The sequence below is a fragment of the Arvicanthis niloticus genome, chromosome 26 (genome assembly GCF_011762505.2).
Source record: "Arvicanthis niloticus isolate mArvNil1 chromosome 26, mArvNil1.pat.X, whole genome shotgun sequence".
NCBI lineage: Eukaryota > Metazoa > Chordata > Mammalia > Rodentia > Muridae > Arvicanthis > Arvicanthis niloticus.
Window position 1 is genome coordinate 35,230,688 of NC_133434.1, and position 21,449 is coordinate 35,252,136.

At 43.4% G+C, this 21,449-nt stretch overlaps 1 protein-coding gene across 1 annotated transcript; it reads right to left on the reverse strand.

Annotated features, from left to right (window-relative positions):
- Positions 1 to 649: 649 nt before the first annotated feature.
- On the reverse strand, positions 650 to 19,062 carry Fem1b (fem-1 homolog B). The gene is made up of 2 exons (XM_076925712.1): positions 18,177 to 19,062; positions 650 to 6,967 (listed from the first exon to the last, which is right to left on the reverse strand). Exons 1-2 carry the CDS (start codon positions 18,422 to 18,424, stop codon positions 5,332 to 5,334), a joined length of 1,884 nt encoding a protein of 627 aa, XP_076781827.1. The 5' UTR covers positions 18,425 to 19,062; the 3' UTR covers positions 650 to 5,331.
- Between the last annotated feature and the right edge of the window lie 2,387 nt (positions 19,063 to 21,449).

The following is a 21,449-nucleotide window of genomic DNA, read 5'->3' on the forward strand; positions in this document are numbered from 1 at the left end:
GATACGAACCCCAGAATTCACTAAAAAAAAAAAAAAATTATGGTAAATCTGACAACATAAAAATGTAAATGAAAACATAAAAAAGTAATATGGCTTGGTGGGTAAGGACACTTGCCCCCACGCCGGATGACCTGACCTCAGCCCTCACATGGCAGAGATTAACTGACTTCTGAAAGTTACCCTCTGACCCATCCCTCCCCCATACATATAGAAACATGCAAAATAAATGTACTTCTTAAATGTAACGTTCTAATATAACTTTTTCAAAAAAAATAACTGAGAAAAAACCTTTTAAACCTTCACAAAATTTCTAATGATGCTATTAGCCATGGCCCAATCACAAAGGAAACACAAAGTGTTAAAGGAACACACATAAAAACCAAACAAGACCATTTCCCATCAATCACTCTGGCAAAAACTAAATGAGGTACTATCTTGGTTCTGTCAATATAGGGACAGGAAAGACAGAGGGCATTTTAACAATCTGCCAATACTGTAAACGCAGACACTTGAAGCAGAAGACCCGAGACTAACAGTGAGCTGAGGTGGCTGTAAATCATGTGGGCGTTCACTGCCGTACTACTTAGAAAATTGAACATCTAAGTACCCACCAATAAAAATCTGAGTAAACAGACTTTAAGACCATCCATATGTGCTATGAAGTTAATGTATTTTTCAATGTACAGATGAGGAATGAAAACATGCTTAAAATATTAAATAATAAACATGAAGTCCATCTGCATTTTTCAAGTGAAAATAAATGATACATACACATACAGAAAATGTTATGGGAAGCTGCTAAAAAGACATTTTATGATTTTGTCTCTACAGAGTCCAAGTGGACATGAGGAGAGCTTGGCTTTACTATTTGAGCTTTTTTAATAGAGGATTCCACCCCACACATGTATAACATCAACAACCCTTTTGAAAAAAAACTCAACAAAAGATCTCACATTGAACAATAAAGACACAAACTTCAAGATACTTTTTTTTTTTTCAAACATTTACTGAACACAACACCATTTTTTTCCTTTTACACAGCAAAGTTGTTAGTTTCAAATTAGCTGAGCCATTAGGACTGTCAATTGCCATGAAATCAAAGGTGGTTCTACATGTCAAACTCAAGTAGAAGACATCATGCAATATATAAGTCACTGATAGGCCCCGGTGCAGTCAGCAAAGTTACTAAGCTTATTAGAGTCACATAAATGGCTTGACAAGAGTGCACGATTGAATGACGTCACTGGCTCGCAGTAAACCACGGTGAATTACTACACTACAACTATGTAGCTCCTCTGCACCGAGGACTGCAGGGTGCGGTGAACATTACCACGGACAGGGTCCTGCCAGTAGGTTAAGGCCAGATTTTATTTCCCAGCTATGTACCTCTGAAAAGACTGGTTAGGAAAGCTTTCGGGGTAAGGTCCCCTCATCTCTTCTCCTCTACCGATTACTGAGCAACAACAACAACAAAAAGCCATGCACACATTTTACAATACCTGATAGGAAACAGGTGCAAAGCCTGCCTGTGTCCTCGCCTAGCAGGCTTGCATCTTCATGCCTTCATTTTTCTGATGAGGCTACTCATCCCGTGATTCACCCCTAAAGGGAAGCTGTAAAGCTGTAATTTAGCAGTATTCGCCCCTGCAGATACATCAATGATACACTCCCCATAACCATCAAACCGCTGTCCCTTCCCTACACGTTAACACAAAGGTACACTCCACAAACCTAGGACTAGAGACCACATTTACTTTACATTTGTAGTAGTCAGTGTATCAGCATTGTCACAATAGGATTTGTTCTAGATCCCAGGTATGAGAAAGGGGCTGCTGTATGCCTGGCCCATCTCTGGCAGGTCTGCCAGAAACTTCAAAGAAAGCCCCTCAGTGTATGTACATGTCGAGGGGCTGTCAGATGATATCCAGAATGGAGCTGTACACTTTCAAAGTGGGAGTGCGCACAGCTTAGAATCTGAACGCAGGGAGAGCTGAGGGTTTTACTCTTCTCTCTCTGTTGCAGGAAGTCATGAGAAGGGTGCACTTCTGTGTGCACTGAATTCTGGGTAGCCGATAAAGTACACTCTGGATTTTAACAACTGTCATGAGATACAGATACTTTAACCCACCTACTCAAGTTCAGCCACTGGCTGCTTCTCAACCAGATAGCGCAGGTCCTTTGGCTTGTCCAAGAACAAGGACATTCTGCTGCTTGAATTATCCAAAGCGACCTCAGTTTAACTCCATGCCTCGATTACAACAAAGAACTCCTCTCTAGGACTTGAACTTTCAGAAAGATTTGTCTAAAACAGTGTTGCCTTTAGGGAAGTGTTAATCCCTAACCATAGTTTATGTCAAACAATGCTGTCACGTCTAAGTCCTCAAATAACCATTTAGCAACTATTAATATAATGAGATCAAAACCCCTCTCAGAGACTAGCAAACCAGAGGCACCTGGCAGATGGGCCGCCCGGGTTTGCATGTATGAAGTTCCCACAGTGAGGAGCCTCCAGGCAGTAGACTATGGGAAGCCAAAGTGTCAGCGTCAGCTGCCCTTTCTTCAGCAAGAGGACAGCTTTGCTGCCCAGACTAGGGTCAGTCACTGAAGTGTAAGGTTTCAATTAACTGCATGAAAAGTGAAAAGCACCCTCCTGCACTCCTGGCTCATGCAAACTTATGTGACAATTTACACAAGTGACATATTCTGGGAAAATCACTAACACTATCAAGGAAGAGTTACAATTCAAAGCATGATTCTACCAATAACAAACATCAAATGACAAACATGGTTGCAACAGAAGACAGCCTAGTGAACTAGCTACAATGCTACCACCTTTCACACCTACTTTTCTTTAAGGAAAAAAAAAGTTCATGGAACATTTGGCTGAGCACATTTTCAAAGAATTCCACCAAAAACAATGGAAACATGAGGACCACTTCTTCCTATGATGGCTTTATACAGGTGTTCCACAATGAGAGTCTGGAGTGATGGTCCAGACAGTAAGACCCTCAGCAAGAGTGCACAACGTCAACTAAACAAATCTAGCTAGCTCCCCACCAGCACTGTTCTGTTCACTCCACTCTCCTCAGCACTGTCTTCCCTCCTTCAAAAGCTGTCCTTCAGTTCTACATCTGAATATGCACATTATTATCCTCATATATAAATAATGTCTTAGGACAGACAGCGTTGGTCCTGGGTAGTGAAGGAGGAAAAATGTTTTTAAAGCCAGGCAGTGATGGTGCACGCCTTTAATCCCAGCACTTGGGAGGCAGAGGCAGGCGGATTTCTGAGTTAGAGGCCAGCCTGGTCTACAAAGTGAGTTCCAGGACAGCCCGGGCTACACAGAGAAACCCTGTCTCAAAACAAAAAACCAAAAACAAAAATGCAGTATTATCTGATAGATACTTTAAGTTTGGGTGCTTAAAAATCATATACATTAAAAATGGAACCAACTGAATACTAAGTTTCACAGCTATTCTTCACTGTCCTCATTGCGCCTTAGAGTCCGAAAAGGAAAGACCTGACCTGAGCCTGGGAGGAGGCAGGGCTGACTCACCTTGTGCAGCCTGTCATTTCTTCCCAGCCACGGAGAGCTGCCAGAGCAAAGTGAATCAGTATCTCCTTAAGTCACACCAAGAGGTCTAGGTCAGAAGTTCCCAAATTAGGGCATTCCAACACCTCCCTTTAAGCCATAAAAAAAAGCCTTCCATGTAAACTCTCAAATTAGGGAATAACTAACACAAGGACACACATGAAGCACAACTACAGCAACTGCGTCTTGCACCCTTGGAGCAGGAAACTTTCAGTCTCCTTTCCCGCCCTCTCTGGTATCTCACTCTGTGGGGTATCTCTGTTTAAGGCCCCTAGGTGCTGGTTTTGGCTTGGTCACTTTGTACTGCTGTTCTAGCTGCAACCATTCTCCTATGTTTTAAAAGCAATATCCACAGGTAAAGTATTTGTGAAACCTTACAGGTTGTTTAAAGTTTCTATCTGAAGTTGTATCATGACGATGCTTTTCACTAGAGGAAAACAAGAAGCTGTGGGTCTCCACGCATGGTACCATGCACTAGGGGTAGCTCAGGCATTCATTTGGCACTAGAGAAAATTACAGGAACAACTAGTTTTACTTTCATTCTCATCTCCAGCATCAGTAGAAGCTGGTGCTCCTTCAATTTGAGTTTCTGTGATGCTTAAGAGAAAACTCACAGAATACTCTAGAGTTAAAATGTTGCTGGAAAAAAAAAAAAAAAAAGCAAGAAAACCAAAGCCCTCAGTACCACATTCTGTGATAGGAAAGTCAACAGCTCTGAGACATACTTCTCGTGTGACACTGAGAGTCATGTTCCTCATCAAATACTTCATGTCCTATACCCTACTCCTGGTTTTCCTACATCTTACAATGGACTAAGTAAAAACATCACAAATGTGTCCTCATTCCTTTTCATCTTACATCTAATCAGGGAGACACAAATGCCCTCTGGAAAGGCAGTTTCCAGTTTTTAAAGATACAACACACAAGGGAAGGCTAGAATAGGACATGTACAATGTCTAGCTATACTGTGACAATGTTTCATAATACAGCGTGCTCCTTATTTAGGTCTGAGCCAAATCAAACGCATAAATGCAATTTAGATCCATCATTACATCGGAGACCAGAAGAATTCAAGCCTAAGGCTGGAATCTAGCAATGTCCGCAAGGTTGGGCTAAGATCACCAGTTAGAAGACACTACCCAGCAGAACACAACGATTTTCAGGAATTCAACTTTCCAACAATAACTGCACATCGTTTTCAGATTATTAATCAGTAGCTAAGTGTTTCAAGTCCTTCTGGTGTAAAATGTGCTGTATCACTGCACACACAGTGAGGTGAGAACCATCCATGCAGGGCTTGAGCATCTCCCACTGCTCCCAGTGTTCCTTTTTAGTTCATTTTCTTCATGAAATCCTCAAAACTGCTGCACGGATGACATGCTGACATCAGCTTAACAGAAATACTTTTGTAGGCAGCTGTTTAAAACATCATCAATTTTAAATCACAAATGCCCCTATTACACAAAAATCTTACATTCATTCCTTTAAAAAAAAAAAAGAAAGAAAGAAAAAGAAACAAACAAATGTCCAAACACCTTCCAGTTACACCTGAACAGCGCTGCTGTTTAGTGTGCTGAACTCAAGACCACGTGAGAAAAGAGGCACACGGAACCAAGGACGATGGGCTGAAAGGATAGTGGAAAGAAAAGGAGAATTTACAAACACAGAATTCTATTGTCTGTGATTAAAGTCCTTTACTTTTTTAGCACCACATTAAACGATTTTACACATCCAGTCACTTAATGAAATCCAACAAACTCTTCCAGAGTCCGGGGGATCTGGTCTTGGTAGTTAATGTCATTAGCCCGAACTGCTCGGGCAGCCAGGCACTTGAGGCTCATCTTCATCTGAGTTTTAAGTAGTATTTCAGACACCCCAGTTGTACTTTTGTCTAGCGGAGTTTTATTCTGCTTGTTTGTCATGTCGGTGTGAGCTCCAGCCTCCACAAGGCTGATGATGATGGAGTGCAAGGTCAGAAAATCACTGATGGGCCTGTTGTACTGGACGATAATGTGGAGGGCACTGTTCCCCTCATTGTCCACGGCATTTACCTCAGCGCCACAGTCCAGCAGGAGCTTTGTGACCAGTGCGTTGGGAAAGCTGCAGACATCGTTGGTGTGGAAGTCATCGACTGGTGTGTTCGAGTTGACAGCCAGGTGTAGCAAGGTGAAGCCTTCCCGTGTTCTGGGGTCCAGGTGAATCAGGTTGTAGATCTGCTTGTTAATTCTGCACTGGTCTTCTTCACTACACTGTGTCTTGGTGGAGATGCACACAAGGTACAGAAAGGTATAGAGGTTACACTCATAGTTATCCATGGCACTGTGGACATCAGCATCGGAGATATTTTTAACTCTGTTCATGCTCTGCTCTATTTCTAAGACACTGCATCTCAAAACACATTCTATGTCTGGGGCCTTCACAGCTTCATTGAGGTGTATCATCTGTGAGAAGACTTGAGCAAACCGAAGCAGATCCTTATGGGTATTCCTATTACCTTTCTGTCTGAGGTGTAGCGCGTGCAGCCACAATTTGATGCACTGCTCAAACTCCATGTTATCAGCATAGACAGCTCCTCTGTAAATGATGGGGTGGGAAACATCGATGTTGTCAGCACCTAGAATCCGTTCCCGCACTATAAGGCCCTCCATGTGAAGAGCATCTCTGTCTTGCCGAATAGCCTCCAATTCCTGTGGGTTCCTACACTCAGTTCTGTTCCCATAAGCATGGATGGGTGGGAGAATCTCTTTTTCAAGAATGTTGTCACCATCCTGAAACCTCTCCAACATAGCTAGATATAAATAGTGGTATGTCTTCATGATGTCATAGTTCTCACGGTCATTTGCAAAGGAGGCACCCAAGAGCTCCAAGGCTTCAATCCGGCTTCTGCGGTCACAGTCGGCATGAGAGAGCAGCAGTTCAACGACATCGGCTTTACAGCTTTCAGCAGCTACCTTCAATGGTGTCATCCCATGGCCGTTCACTACTATTGCGGCTCGCCATTTTATCAGTTCTTTCACAATGTCAATGTGACCAGCTTCGGCTGCGAAGTGCAGGGCTGTGGCTCCACAGTGTGCTTTGGCGTTGGGGTCAGCACGTTGTTCTAAGAGGTATCTGACCACATCAGTGTGCCCCTTATACGCTGCAATCATCAGGCAGGTGTTGTCATACTTGTTGGCAATGCTGATATTGGCGTTATTTTCAACCAAATATTTCACAATGTCCAGTCTGCCATCAAAGCATGCTGCCCGCAGTGGAGTTGAGTTAGTGACTGTGGTGTGGTTCACGTTGGCTCCATGACTGACTAGAAGCTTAACAACTTCAAAATGTCCGGCTCCCGCAGCACACCAAAGAGCAGTGGCACCGTCAATGACATACCTATACACGGAAAGAACAGTCAGTCAGACAGTGGGCTCACAGGCCCTGACGGAAACTCCACTTTCCCAAACATTAATAAAATCTCAGTTAAGGTAAAATAAAACCAAGTAATTTCAGCAAAGCACTTTACTAGTGTGGGATCAATAAAATTATTGCTACCGGTATTTCTAAAGTCATTTTTTTTTAACCTGAAGAATACTCTCTACTGGCAACAATACACTTCAGAAAACAAAGAAGAAAGAAAGGCTCAGAAGATTGGCTCAGTGGGGAAAGTATTTGCTATGCAAGCATGAGCATCTGAGTTCAAATCTCCAGAACACACTTAGTGACAAGAGTGGCGAGTGTCTATTATCTCACTGTCACTATTGTAGAATGGGAGACTACTACTGTGGGGTGGAGACAGAATCCCCAAAGTCAATGGGCCAGTAAGTCAGGTGTACTCAGCATCTAAACAAAGTAATCTGTCTCAAGGAGGAAGGCGAGGACCCATACCAAGCACACACAGCTTTAAAACCAGAAAAAGCAAAGCAAGCAAATGCAGAGGGAATGTCTTTTTACCAAAGGTATGCTGTCTCTTCAGCGCACGTCACAACCTGCCTCTTGGTAGACCAGGGACCCCTCCAGAGCTCAGTTTTCCCATTTAGAGAAACAGCTCCAGTTCCTACATTATTTCTGTTAAGATGCTGCTTTAGGGAGGAAAAAAACAAAAAGCAGATGACAGCAGCCCTAAGATGGCAGTTCTCCACCTGTGGGTCACCACCCTTTTTGGCAACCACCTTCCTCAAAAATATTTACATTAGAGCTCATAAGAGCAGCAAAATTTCAGTTATGAAGTAGCAATGAGTGACTTTATGGTTAGAGTCACCACACAATGAGGAACTGCGGCATTAAGGGTTGCGGCATTAGGAAGGTTGAGGACCACTGCTTTAAAACTACAGCAACAAGAATGAACAATCACTGGTTCATACAATGTTGTTAGGGCTTTTTATAAGTGTGTCCGTTTCCTCTTACCCAGCTAGCTCTCAAATGTTTGAGACTGGACTATTCTATTTGTTGAACAAGCTTTAAAGGCACAAAAACTAAGCAGTATTACTCTATTTTAATCCTCTAAACTAATCTGGCTACCTCCCAGCCAAAACCCCCAAATACTGGCATTTTATGCCTTCTTCTGCTCAGAACTGTTTTCTCATGGTGTCTCTAGGACTTTCCCCATAGGTAATCCACTTCCTCTCTCTCCATGCCCTGGCTGGGAGGAAGTCCTGCCCTATTCTCTCCAATGTTCAGTCATTGGGTGATCAGCTTTTTATTAGCAAATCAGAGAATAAATGGGGAGCAATGTTTACACAACACTGAGGCAGGAGACAATAAGAACTACAAGCAGATAGAGGGGAGACATAACTAGGACTTGAATCTTCACACAGTATATAACATTATGTCTACACAATACAGACAGCTGTATACTGCTTTCCTTTGGGAAATGTACTGGATGGCAGGATGATGGCAGGATGCACTGGAGACTTACTAAGCAAATATGCTCACCACATAAATATAAATGCTACATAAAAATGTGTTTTAGCATACTATATCCCAAATGAAAAGATGTTTGTACCATGTGTGACGGTATATATTCCTGAAGCAATCATTGCTAGGCATGAACAGCAGCAAACAACCAGCATTTGAGAAACTACCCAGGCAACTCCCTGGCTGGACCATGTGGACACTGAGGCTCAGTTACCAGCTACTCACTGAGCCACTGTTACAAGCAGGGTCTGCAACCTCTACAAAGTCAGACTCTTCTGACAAGTCCATCCTTTCCCACTTTCCCCAAGTCTCCTTTTCCTAATTTTAATCCTATTGATAACTGTTTCGTGGAATCTGAAGACTTTTTGCAATAGATATTTAGAATTACTGTGCTAGAACCAGTAAGTACACCTGATAAACACTAGGGCAGAGTGATGACCAAATAAGCATCAATGAGCTTCCACTACACAACCTTATATTGTGACACAGATCAAATGACAGCCCCCACAAAGTAAGAGAGCACAGTTCCCGCCCATAATGCCTCTCCAAAAGTCGGGTGTTAGTACTGCAGACAGGGTACCTCCCTGACTCTTTGAAATTACAGCTCTTATTATGAAAGAGGCTCAGCTCTTGGCAATGGCAGGCTAACCTGCTCTTCTGCCTTTTACCATGTGGAAAAAGAGCATTCTTCAGTGCAAAATGCAGCCCTTGCCAGACAACCAAACTTCTCTTCACCTTGAATATCCCAGCCTACACGATATAGGAAATAAATTTCTACTCTAAGAATCTGTCTTAGAAGCCAGGCAGTAGTGGCACACACCTTTAATCCCAGCACTTGGGAGGCAGTGGCAGGTGGATTTCTGAGTTCAAGGCCAGCCTGGTCTACAGAGTGAGCTCCAGGAAACCCTTTCTTGAAAAAACAAAACAAACAAACAAACAAAAAAATCAGTCTTAGATATTTTGTTACAGCAGCACAAAATGAACTAAGACTTTAAATCAGGAAGCAGAGACAGGTGGAACTGATTTCAAGGCCAGCAGGGCTACACAGTGAATGTGTGCAAGTAGGTACATCCCAGTGAGTAAGAGTGTGTGTGTGTGTGTGTGTGTGTGTTTGCACGCATATAAAATGAAGGGGCACAGATGCCACTGCACATCTGGAAGTGAGAGAACAACCTGAGGGAGCTGGTTCTGTACTTCAACCATATGGTCCCAGGAACGGAAGCTAGATGATTAGGTCTGGCCACAGTGATGTTTACTGACTGAACTGAATTTGTTTTTGATACAATGTGTTAATACCAGTCTGGAAAATTTCTTTTCAATTTCTTTTGAAATTGAAACAAATATTAAGGTACTGTTTCCTTACAGGTGACACTTTTTATGATATTGATGTGTTTAGTATGATGTAAACCTATTAGTTACAATATCTGCAAGTAAGACATGATAACAGTTATTTATCTACCACATAAGGCTACTGGCAGGTTATTGTGAAGACTGAGTTATACTGCACATGAAGTAATTAATACAATACTAGAGACATTGAAATCGTTTGTATGAACAGTTTGATGCATGAGGTATTTTTCCTTAAAGCCAGCTGTACCTCTTTAAGTCTATAGCTTAGTTGGAATTATAAACCTAGTAAAATGCACAAATCCTTTTAATTTAAATTTGTATTTATTGTATTACATTAATTTATGTACATGTACTACAGCATGCAGGTGGAAGTCAGAGGGCAAGTTTGTGGGAGTCAGTTCTGTTTCCTACTATGTGGGTTCTGCAAATTGAACTTGGCAGCAAATGCCTTTATCTACTGAGCCATCTCATCAGCTATGGATCTTGAAAATACATCTATGAACTCATTTTGATCACCCTAAATGTTCTTCTTGGGCCTCTTCCCAGTCAGCTGGTCCTTAGATCATTTGCCTGTGATGTAAATTTCCTAGTACTGGAACCCTGCAGCATACTCCTTCAGAGTTGGCTCTGTCACTAACTGTGAGATTCTTCCGTGTAGCTGTGTATATCAGCAGTTTCTTTTTGAATGCTATGCAGTATTATGTTGTATGAGTATTCTACAGTTTACTTATCCACTGTCCTCTAAATGGACATTTTGGTTGTTTCCAGGAATTGACTTTTATGAATAAAGGTATTCTAAATAATCTTTTTTATTTTGGTTTTGTTTGAGACAGAGTCTCAATATGGAATCATTTCTAGCCCCTCATCACGTGGGTCCTCTGGATGAGCGGGAAATGCTCTAACTACTGAGCGCGCCCCCCCCCCCCCCGAGTTTACCTTTCTATGCCTCAATAGTTTAAAATGCTGTGCATCATATGAGGTAAGAGCAAAGGCTGGTTTTCTCCTATACTGGTTATTTGCTCCAGCACTATTTATTTAAAAAGTGTGTCTCCTACCTGAATTTCCATGGAGCTTTTCTTTCCAGCCATGGTGCTGTGGACTTGAACCCAGGGTGTTAGACTCCCTAGGCAGGCACTCTATCACTGAACTACATTCCCAGTCCCACTGGAGCCTTTTTCATTAGCCAGCAACTCCACAAGTGAGTTTATTTCTGGAATGTTCTCTTGATACATTATTTTATCCTTGCACCAATGTCACATTTAATTATGGTAGTTTCTTATTTTCTCTTCCAAATTCCCTTACATTCCCATATACTTTTAGAGTTGCCCTGCCAGTTTTCACATATGTGCACATGCCTGCTAAGAGTGTGATATGGAAAACAGCAAATGTACAGAGGTTCCTTTGGTTGGAATACTAACACTCAGCTACAGAGAAGTCTAAACCATGAACTTAAAGAGTCTTTGTTTAGTTTGTTACCTTCTGTCTATCTCAAAGACACTTTGTGATTTTCAGTGCAGAAGTCCTGTACATTATACCTTTGGTTTATGACTAGAGAGGAATTATTTTATTATAATAGTAGTGTAAATGGTATGTTGTGACAAGGAAAAAACTTTCATTGAACTCTGTATATGAGTGAAAATTGAAATCTAATTTGAACTAGAATGAACTTTGTTAGACAATTGGTGGGAAGAGGCACAGTTGACAATCACAAAGCTACTGCTTAGCTAACATTCCACTGACTTCTCCACTCCTTTTTTCTTTTGGTGATTTTTCTACAATAGGCTAGCCTAGAAACTGCTGTATAGCTCAGGCTGACCTTAAATTGGCAGTCCTCCTGCCTCATCCTCTCAAGTACTGGAAGTATAAGCATGTATCCATCATGCCTGGTCCTGATTAATTCCTTAGTTTACAAACAAATAAATGACAATAAGAGTGATATTTTAAGCTGGGTATGGTAGCACACGTCTAAACAGGAGTCTGAGACAGGAAGACTGTAATGTTGAAGCCAGCCTCCACTCTATGTAAGCCAGTGTTAACCCTCTTCCCTAAAATATATACATATACATAAACGGGAGTCTGAGACAGGAAGACTGTAACATTGAAGCCAGCCTCCACTCCATGTAAATCAGTAGTAACCCTCTTCCTTAAAATGTATATATATAAACAGTTATTTTGTTTTATTTCATCTTGAGACAGGGTCTAAGTAGCTACTGTCTGGCCTGGAACATACTGAGAAAAGGTAATATTTTTTAATTGCTAATGTAAAACTAATGTATGTAAAGAACCTATTTCAATGTAACACTTCTTGATATTTAAATAGCTTGTATTTGTATTCCTAGCATATGGCAATTTTGTATTTTTAAAACCAATTCATAAGGCGTAATCAGTTATGGAGTGTTTGCAGACATGTGCTAGACCCTGGGTTTAACATCTAGCACCGACAGCTTCGTATTCCTCATACACACTAAAGCAACGGCTCCCAAGCCCATTCAAAGACATGTGTAACTAACATGTGCTAACTGTGCATTTGTTTTTTATGACACTGTATTTGTGTGTAAGTGGGGGGTGGGGGGGCACGGGAGTGTAGAGTGTTTCCTGTATTCAAGTACTGCATGAGTACAGGTATCCACAGAGGCCGGAAGAGGATGTCTGATCCCTTGGAGCTGAGTTCCAAGTGGATAGGTCACTTCATGTAGATTCTGACCCAACCTAGGTTCTGCAGAAAAACAATATAAGCCATCTTGACAGCCACACCATCTCTCCAGCCCTGTCTTTTAAGCATGAGGAGAGGAAATGAAACAAAAAGCAATTAGAATATTTTTCTGACCTCAAATTTCCCATAATCTATGATGAAAAGGTAAACATTAAATTTCAGGTACATATTTACTTCATATAAATTTTTTGTAAATATTATTAAGGTAGTGATGCATCTCTTTAATCCCAGCCCTTGGGAGGCATAGGCAAAAGGATCTCTCTAAGGTCTACAGAGCAGGGCTACACAGAGAAACTCTTGTCTTGAAAAACCATAATAGTAATAATAGTAGTAATAATACTAATAATACCTTCTTTTTAAGATTTATTTATTCTTATTTTATATATGAGTGTTTTGCTTGCATGTATATTTGTATACCATTTTCATGCATTGTCTTCTGAGGCCAGAAGAGGACACCTGAGAACAGAAGGTTGTGAACCAACCAGGATTCAAACCCCAGGTCCTTTGGAAGAGCAGTCAGTGCTCTAACTGCTGAGCCATCTCTCCAGCCCGAATAATATCTTTTGGTTTGGGGGGGGGGTGAGACAGGGTTTCACTAGGTAGCTCTGGCTATCCTAGAACTCACCATGTATACCAGGCTGGCCTCAAACTCAGAGATCCTCCTGCCTCTACCTCCAGAGTGTTCAGGTTGAAGGCAAGCATTATTATTAAATTTTAATTATTTAGTGTATATATGCAAACTCACACCTCATGACATGAATGTGGAAATCAGAGGACAGCTTGCAACTGGTTCTCTCCTTCCGCCTTGTGCTTTCCAAGGATTAAGCTTAAGTCCTCAGGCCTAGTGGTCGGCACCCTTCCCCACTCACCCATCTAGCTAGCCTTTCACTTTTTACAATGGAAAGTACTTGTTCACTTTACTGTCTTTCCCAGAATAGTCTAATATTTTTCATTTTTCCTTTATTCATATAGAAATGTAATAGGAACTATAGAACAGTTCCAATTACCTACTCTTTTTGTTTGTTGTTTTGTATATACATGTGTATCTGGTATGCATGTATGTATATATGCATGTTCTTACAGAGGCAACTAAAACTCAGGTATTTTCTCACAAAAAGTGTGTAAATATGGGGAGGGGGGTGCACACTGAGCATGTATGCACATGTGTGTATAATCTACATAGCCCTAAAACAAAAATACTGATTTTTTTTGGTTGGTTGGGGTTTTTTGCTTATTTGTTTGTTTGTTTGTTTTTGTTTTTCAAGATAATGTTTCTCTGTGTGTAGTCCTGGCTGTCCTGGAACTCGGTCTGTAAACCAGGCTGGCCTTGAATTCAAAGATCTACCTGCCTCTGCCTCCTAAGTGCTGAGATTAAACACTTGTACTACCACCCAGCAATACCAATTTTTAAAAACAGAATATAAAGATGTGGGCTGGAGAGATGGCTCAGCAGTTAAGAGCACTTACTGCTGTTTCAGAGGTCCTGAGTTCAATTCCCAGCAACCACATGGTGGCTCACAACCATCTGTAATGGGATCCAATGCCCTCTTCTGGTGTGTCTAAAGACAGCTACAGTGTACTTGTATAAATAATAATAAATAAATAATATTTTTTAAAAATATATAAAAATGTAATAAAATTAATGCACCATTTATTAAGCTCTCATGAAAGAAGCACTGTAGAACAATGATATCAAAGCTAGTGAGAAGGCTCAGCCAGTAAAAGCACTTGATAATCCTCTCAATTGAATTCAAGACCTGGAACCCACATTTTAAAATAACTTTAGTTATTAAATAATTATTTGTTTGTTTGGTTGGTTGGGTTTTTTTTGTTTTTTGGTTTTTTTTTTTTTGGTTTTTGGTTTTTTTGAGACAGGGTTTCTCTGTGTAGCCCTGGCTGTCCTGGAACTCACTCTGTAGACCAGGCTGGCCTCGAACTCAGAAATCCACCTGCCTCTGCCTCCCAAGTGATGGGATTAAAGGTGTGTGCCACCACTGCCCGACAATAATTATTAACAATTTAAAAAGCAAGATTTAGTGGTTCACATGTGTAATCCTAGCCCACGAGCTGCTACAGCAAAAATGGGAGATGGAAACAGGCACCTGCACATACAGCTCAACAACAGAAATGATAGGAGACCTACCACAAAAACAAAATGAATAGAACATGAAGTAAATAAACCTGTTTGATCTTTTGGGCTGAAGAGATGGCTCAGCTGTTAAGGGCACTGACTGCTCTTCCAGAGGTCCTGAGTTCAGTTCCCAGCAACCACATGGTGGCTCACAACCATCTGTAATGGGATCCAATGTCCTCTTCTGGTGTGTCTGAAGACAGCGACAGTGTACTCATATAAAGCAAATGAATAAATCATTTTTTAAAATTGATCTTTTTAGTCTTAATCCAAAATTGCAATACAAATTCTGTACTATGTATTTTTTTAATAAAAAATAATCTGATCAACCCAATCTCTTCAAGAACAAAGGCATCCATGATGTATAGTTTTTACAGTTGAAAGGTTTCTAGCTTTCATTTCCTGGTTCTGCTTGAAATGGAAACACCTGGCTCAAGCACTGGGCATGAAAATGAAAACTCATTAGCTGTGCATGATCAGTGGCTTCAAGTCCTGGGAATCATTCTCAAGACCAACGGAGCTTCCTGACACACTGCCACGTTTCCTACACAGAGATGGAGTATGTGGCTCTCCTGTCTTTCTTCTCACTGGACATTCATTACCTGCTCATCCTAACACTGGCTTTGAAAATCAGAGTGCTCAACAAAAGACTTCAGCATTTTCCCACCAAGCTCGCCCCACCCATGTCTCAGCAAACCTGCTCAACAAGTGGTTCCCAAACCAGCGTACATGAGTCAGGCCTTAGCACCAGGTCAGCACCATTACTCCAAGGCTACAGGATGCCTTCCCTCGGTTCTGTTCCCTTTCTGCCGCATCTTTGGTAGTTTCCCATCCATCACCTGCTGAAGTTCTTTTTCATTCCCTCATGGAGTTCTTCTCTACTTACCTCTGTCAACGCTGCTGTTCACACGCTGAGCCATAAGCAAAATAATCTCAAATATTATTCCAAAAACAGTGAACAAGATTCAAATGACTGACGAGGCTTATTGTAGGTGGTGGTCCCTTCACTCTAGAGCAGTGGTTCTCAACCTTCCTGATGTTGCAACACTTTATTTATTAGTTCCTCCTGTTGTGGTGACCCCCCAACCATAAAATTATTTCTGTTGCTATGTCCTAACTGTAATTTTTACTGTTATGAGTCATAACAGGATAGCTGGTGTGGGACCCCTATGAAAGGTTGAGAACTACTGCTCTAGAGCCTATAATATACACCAATCTACTTGGTTTCCTAAGGATCCAGCTCAAACACTACCTCCTTTGTAAAGCCTAGATTCTCTACCACCACAAAGCTGAGGACTTCCTCTTCCTCTATTCTCTCTCAGCAGCCTCAAAGACTCTTACAAACCTAAATGGCAGTGTATCTGTAATTAGTAATGTTTGATTCTCCCCTCCCCTCTCAGCAGACTGTCAGCCTCTAGAATGGGAACACAGTCTCATTCGTCTCTGAATATAGACCCTACCAAAAGCTTGGCACATAGTGGATGTCTGATAACTGTCTGCTTTACAATTCCTTAATCTCACTAGTTTTTACAGAATGGTGAACAAGATATTCAGGTACACAGGCATTTCCAATCACGTCATGAGTTGGGGGAGGGGTACTTGTTTGTTTTGAAATTGGGTCTATGCAGCACTGGCTGGCCTGGAACCTTTATATACCCAGCTGACCTCAAATTTACATAATTTTCCTACCTCCCAATGTTGGGATTAGAGGCCTGCATCACCACACCTGGCACCAGATTCTTTTCATTATCACCTCAAAATAGCTTTCTCGTCTATGATCTAAGAAGCCAGCAATGACCAGAGCCTTTCTAAATTCGTGAGAAAACTAATTTCTTCCTGACAGGTCCTCTTATCCACCCAGATCTCAGCAAGCTCCATAGCAACAGCTGCTATCACACGGACTCATTCCTAACTTAATAGATACGAGTGTTTATATAGTGGGGCCATCCTGCTTCAGGTGTAGGTAAGGTTGTGAGATGCTGGAAATTTCCAGGACACAAAAGCCAAAGAGGAATAATGAACATGAATCAGGTTGCCATCTTTGCTCAACACCACCTTCCTGCTATCTACAGTAGCACCAAAGATAAGCCATGACCCAGGGGCTGGCATTTCACTAGAATATAACAGTCCAAATAATTTCTTTCTCACTTAAAACTGACTCAAAAGCTTTTACGGCTTAAGGGGTTAAAAAAGCAACCAAAATTTGACATTGCCCTAATCATCTTCTTAAAAAATGTTTTAAAGCGCACACCTATAGTGCACACCAGCATTTGGGAAGCTGAAGCAGGAGACTGGGAGAATCCAGGCCAGCCTCGGCTATGCAGCAAGACCTGGGTTTGAAAACCAGAAGTAGTGGATGGATGGATGGATGGATGAATGAATGGATGGATGGATAGATAGATAATGATAGATAGATAGATAATGATAGATAGATAGATAGATAGATAGATAGATAATGATTGATTGATAGATAGATAGATAGATAGATAGATAGACAGACAGACAGACAGACAGACAGACAGATAATGCTTCCAAACAGGCTTTTCTGGTCAGGCAGTTTTTACTAACCAAAACTAAATTGCACATTTCTATACTTAGATTCCATCTACTGCAAAAGAAAATGCTAAACTAGTAACAGCTTTATTTATTTACAGGTCAACAAAAGCCAATGTAATCAACAAAGCAACCTCTGAAGACAGCTGATTCTGCCAATCATTCAGCAATCGTTCAGCACAGGGAAAAAAAAGGTAACGTCAAACATGACGACTCTGTTATCTTCCCCCTCCCCCATAACATGTACAATTAACCTCAAATGAAAAAATTATTAGAATAGTAATTTTTGAACGATATTTAGTGTTCGTGAAGCCTTCTCACCATATCACCCTATAGCATGAAATTTAGCAATGGCGTAACTTCTACGCCAGGCCCACAGCCACCTGTACAGCCAAAAACACCAGCCAGAAATATGGGAGAGTCAGAACCGTGTCTAGAGATGGCGGGCTGCGTGACGAAATTCTAGGGGCTTATTTTAACAGAAAGCCCCAGCGATCTGCTTGAGACTCGATCTGACCACCGGGGGGGGGGGGGGCCGGAGGCAGAAGGAATAGGGAGAGGTTAAATGAAACGTCAAAAGGTCCTCAATTTTAATTGGTGATCTCGTTAATTTCCGATCTAGGTTACTACCCCAGTGCTGAGATAAAGATATAAAAACCCAGATGGGCAGCCACCCCTCCGACCCTGCCGGCATGTTCGCTGACTAACGGAGAAGACTATGGATCTCAAGACCCAGGGTGTGGCTACCACCTACAGGGGGAATAGGGTAGGAGTCGATGAGAAAAGACGGCAAAACGTAGCCTTAGGGGATGAGGTGGGTATCAATGGATCTGAAAGGGGTCTGAAAAAGAAGTGAGACCACACATTAAAACAGGGTTAAGGGTCCGGGACTTGGGAGGTCCGCGCGCGTCGAAGGGAGGCTGGAGTTGGGATGTACCTACCCGTCGAAGCGGACGGTGCCAGTCTGCTGGGTCTGCACACGGTAGTGTTCTAACAGCAAGCGCACCACCTTGGCGTGCCCATTGCGGGCTGCGATGATGAGGGGTGTGGAGCGTTGTCCTCCCTGCTGACTGACATAGCCCAGCAGGTAGCGGATATCGCTCTCTGACCGGTTAAGGAGCAAGGCAGCCAGAGTGAGCACCTTGCCCTCGCTGGCCGCCTTGTACACATAGCCAGCCAGGCCCTCCATGGCCGCTGCCAACTCCAACACCCGTTTGGTCGCCACCGCTGCTGCTGCCTTGCGCCCCCGGAGGCCGCGTCCACCAGCACTTCAGACCCGGGCCCTCACAGCCCATTCAACAGGGCGCCGCCGCCGCGCCCAGGCAGCAGCGCGGCCCAGCGAGGGCGGAGACACAGAGGTGGCCGAGCGCCGCCGGAGGCACAACTGTGACCCGGCCCGGGCGGGGAGAAGGACGATCAGGGCCGCCCCCGAGGCCCCAGGCACCGGCCCTGGGCCGAGGGGATCTCCATGGCGGCCGCCGCCCCGGGCCTCAGGCCGCCTCCTTCCTGCGGGCTGCGACAGGCGCGCGCCCGAGCTACGGGTCGCCGCTGGGGTCTCCGGAGGCCCGCGCGCGCCCCGGATGGCGAGCGATGTACACGCCTGCCCCGCGCCGGGCTGGAAGGTCTGGAACGGCCTCCGCTTTGCTCCCCGCCGCAGGAAATCGGCGGGCACTCGCCCACCGGCGATCGGAAGTGCCCGGTGGCGAGCAGGGCTACCGCGAGCCGTGCGTGGGTGTCCGCGGACCGCTCCGGCGGCGGCAGCACCGGAACTTAGGGCGGGAGGGAAGCAGCCGCCGCAGACAGAGCCGAAGGGAGGGAGGGAAGGCGGGAGTGGGAGGGACGCTTAAGTAGGTATTGCTTCCTAAACCGACCGGCTGGCAAGCGAGGCTATCCTAAAGAAAGGTTCCGCTGTGCGCAGTTAGCCGAGCCCTGATACGGGTTTGAAAGTCCCTAGTGCCCTTGACGCAAGGAGCCATCTCCTCGCCCCCATAGGATCTTAGGATGCTTAGTCAAGACTGGGGGCGGAGAGAAGGCTACTGAATCTACAGGCTAGAAAGCACGTCCAGTTTTATGATTTGTAGTGTGGGATACTGTCTGTCAGTACGGGGGCGCGGGGAAAAGGGTAAGAGCACCCAAAAGATCCGCTTTTGAATAAGGGCTCCGAAATCTGGGAGGGCGTGAGCCGCTGCACTGAGAAGTAACTGAAAGCCTGACCAAACCTCCCAAGAAAGGAGATTAACTGTGTAAGATAAAGACCTAAGAGGCAGCAGTTATAGCCAGATTGAACCAGTCTCTAGTCCTGACCCTGCAGGACCTCCGTTGTCTCCCTTACGTCACAGAATTGTTAGGATTTGAAAAGGGCATTTATCCAAAGAATGCTATAAGCCATTCACGTACCAGGCTTTGGTTAGCATTAGAGATTTCTTCACATAGGCCAGGCCTTTCTCTCCTGGGGCTTGTGTGGTTGTGTGAAGGAAGCAGACAACTAAACGATGTAGAGTTGTTGAATTCATATCATTACCATTTACTATGAAACAGGGCTATGGGTGTGGACTAGGAGACTTCGTCTGGAAGTCTCCGGAGAAGTCCTCCATAACAGGTGCCCGGGACAGAGGCTGGGCAAAGGAAATAGGACAAAGATCCTGAGCAAAAGACAGATGGTGAGCTTAGAACATAAAGCGGTGTGACTGTTGATTGTAGGAAGCGTTCTAAAGGATTAAGTCAGCAGGATGCAAGTCATGTGGCCCAGTGATCTATGCAAACAGTTCAGTTTACTCTGTGATGGCATTTAGGGAGTTTTAAATAGGAAAGTGACAAGATGGCGCTTTTTTTTTTTAAAGATCACGTGCGTCCTGCCTAATGTGTGGAGAATGTAGCCCAGGAAGCAAGAGCTTAGAAGTACAAAGGCCAGTTAGGAGAAGCTGGGACTATAGGTAGTGGAGGACTAGGCCACTTCTCAGATTCTCTCTTACAGTTAGTTACCTATTTACCTACATCAGAGATGAGTTGTTCTCCACCACCCCCCCCCGCCCTATTACAATATTTTAAAAAAGCCTTGGAAATAAGGATCGAAGATAAGATTTCCTTTTTAATATTTATGTGTTTTGTGTGTATGAGTTCTGTGTCTCCATGAATGAATGCCTATATGCCTTCAAGAGAAATGATCAGATCCTATTAAAGATGGTTGTGGGCTAGCATGTGGTTGCAGAGACTTGAACCTGGATCCTCTGGAAAAGCAACCACTGAGCCATCTCTTAAATCTCTAACTTCTCTGAAATAACTAGTAGAAGGGAAAGCTGGCCTGTTTTATGCTGGGACTTCAAGCTATGCAGACTAGTTGTGAGGGTTTTGAGAGGGGTGATTTTTTGTTTTGTTTTTGTTTTGGGAGGTTTGGGGGCCTTGTGTTTTGCTGTCTTGTGTGGGTTTTGTTTGTTTGTTTGTTTCTTGTCAACTTGACAGAAACTGGAGTCACCTGGGAAGGCAGAACATCAGCTGAAATAAATACCTCCATCGGATTGTCAGTAGAGAAGTCTGTAAGGCGACGTTTTCTTGATTGTTGTTGGAGGAGCTCGGGCCATGGGGACAGTGCCAACCCTAGGCAGGAGGTCCTGGATGGTATAAAAAAGCAAACTGATGGGCTGGAGAGATGGCTCAGTGGGTAAGAGCACTGACTGCTCTTCCAGAGGTGCTGAGTTCAATTCTCAGCAACCACATGGTGATTCTTCTGGTGTGTCTGAAGACAGTGTACTCACATACATAAAGTAAATGGGGGGAAAAATGAAGAGCAAGCTGAGTGAGGCCTGGGTAGCAACCCAGTCAGTCCTAGTCCTTCATGATCTAGCTTCAGGTCTTGCCTCCAGGTTCCTTTCTTGAGTTCTTGCCTTACTTCCACAACAACAACAAAAAACACTAGAAAAGGGACCTTAGCACTGTGTCCCTCGACTTCCTTCTGTGACTCTAGAGCACAAAATTGTCCTCTCTTCTTCTTGTCTTTCTCCCTCCCTCCATCCCTCTCTCAAACTCACAACCTAGACACAAGCTGGCCACCATGAAATTATGCCTACCTCCTAAGCAACACCCCTTCTCAGCCCTTTGACCCTGCCACATCCTAACATTCTTTTCTCACCTGATTAGGCGAAGAAAATAATTTAAAGTCTTGCCACAGCCCCCATGCCGATTTTGTTTTCTGCCAGAGACCTATCTCATTGCCACTG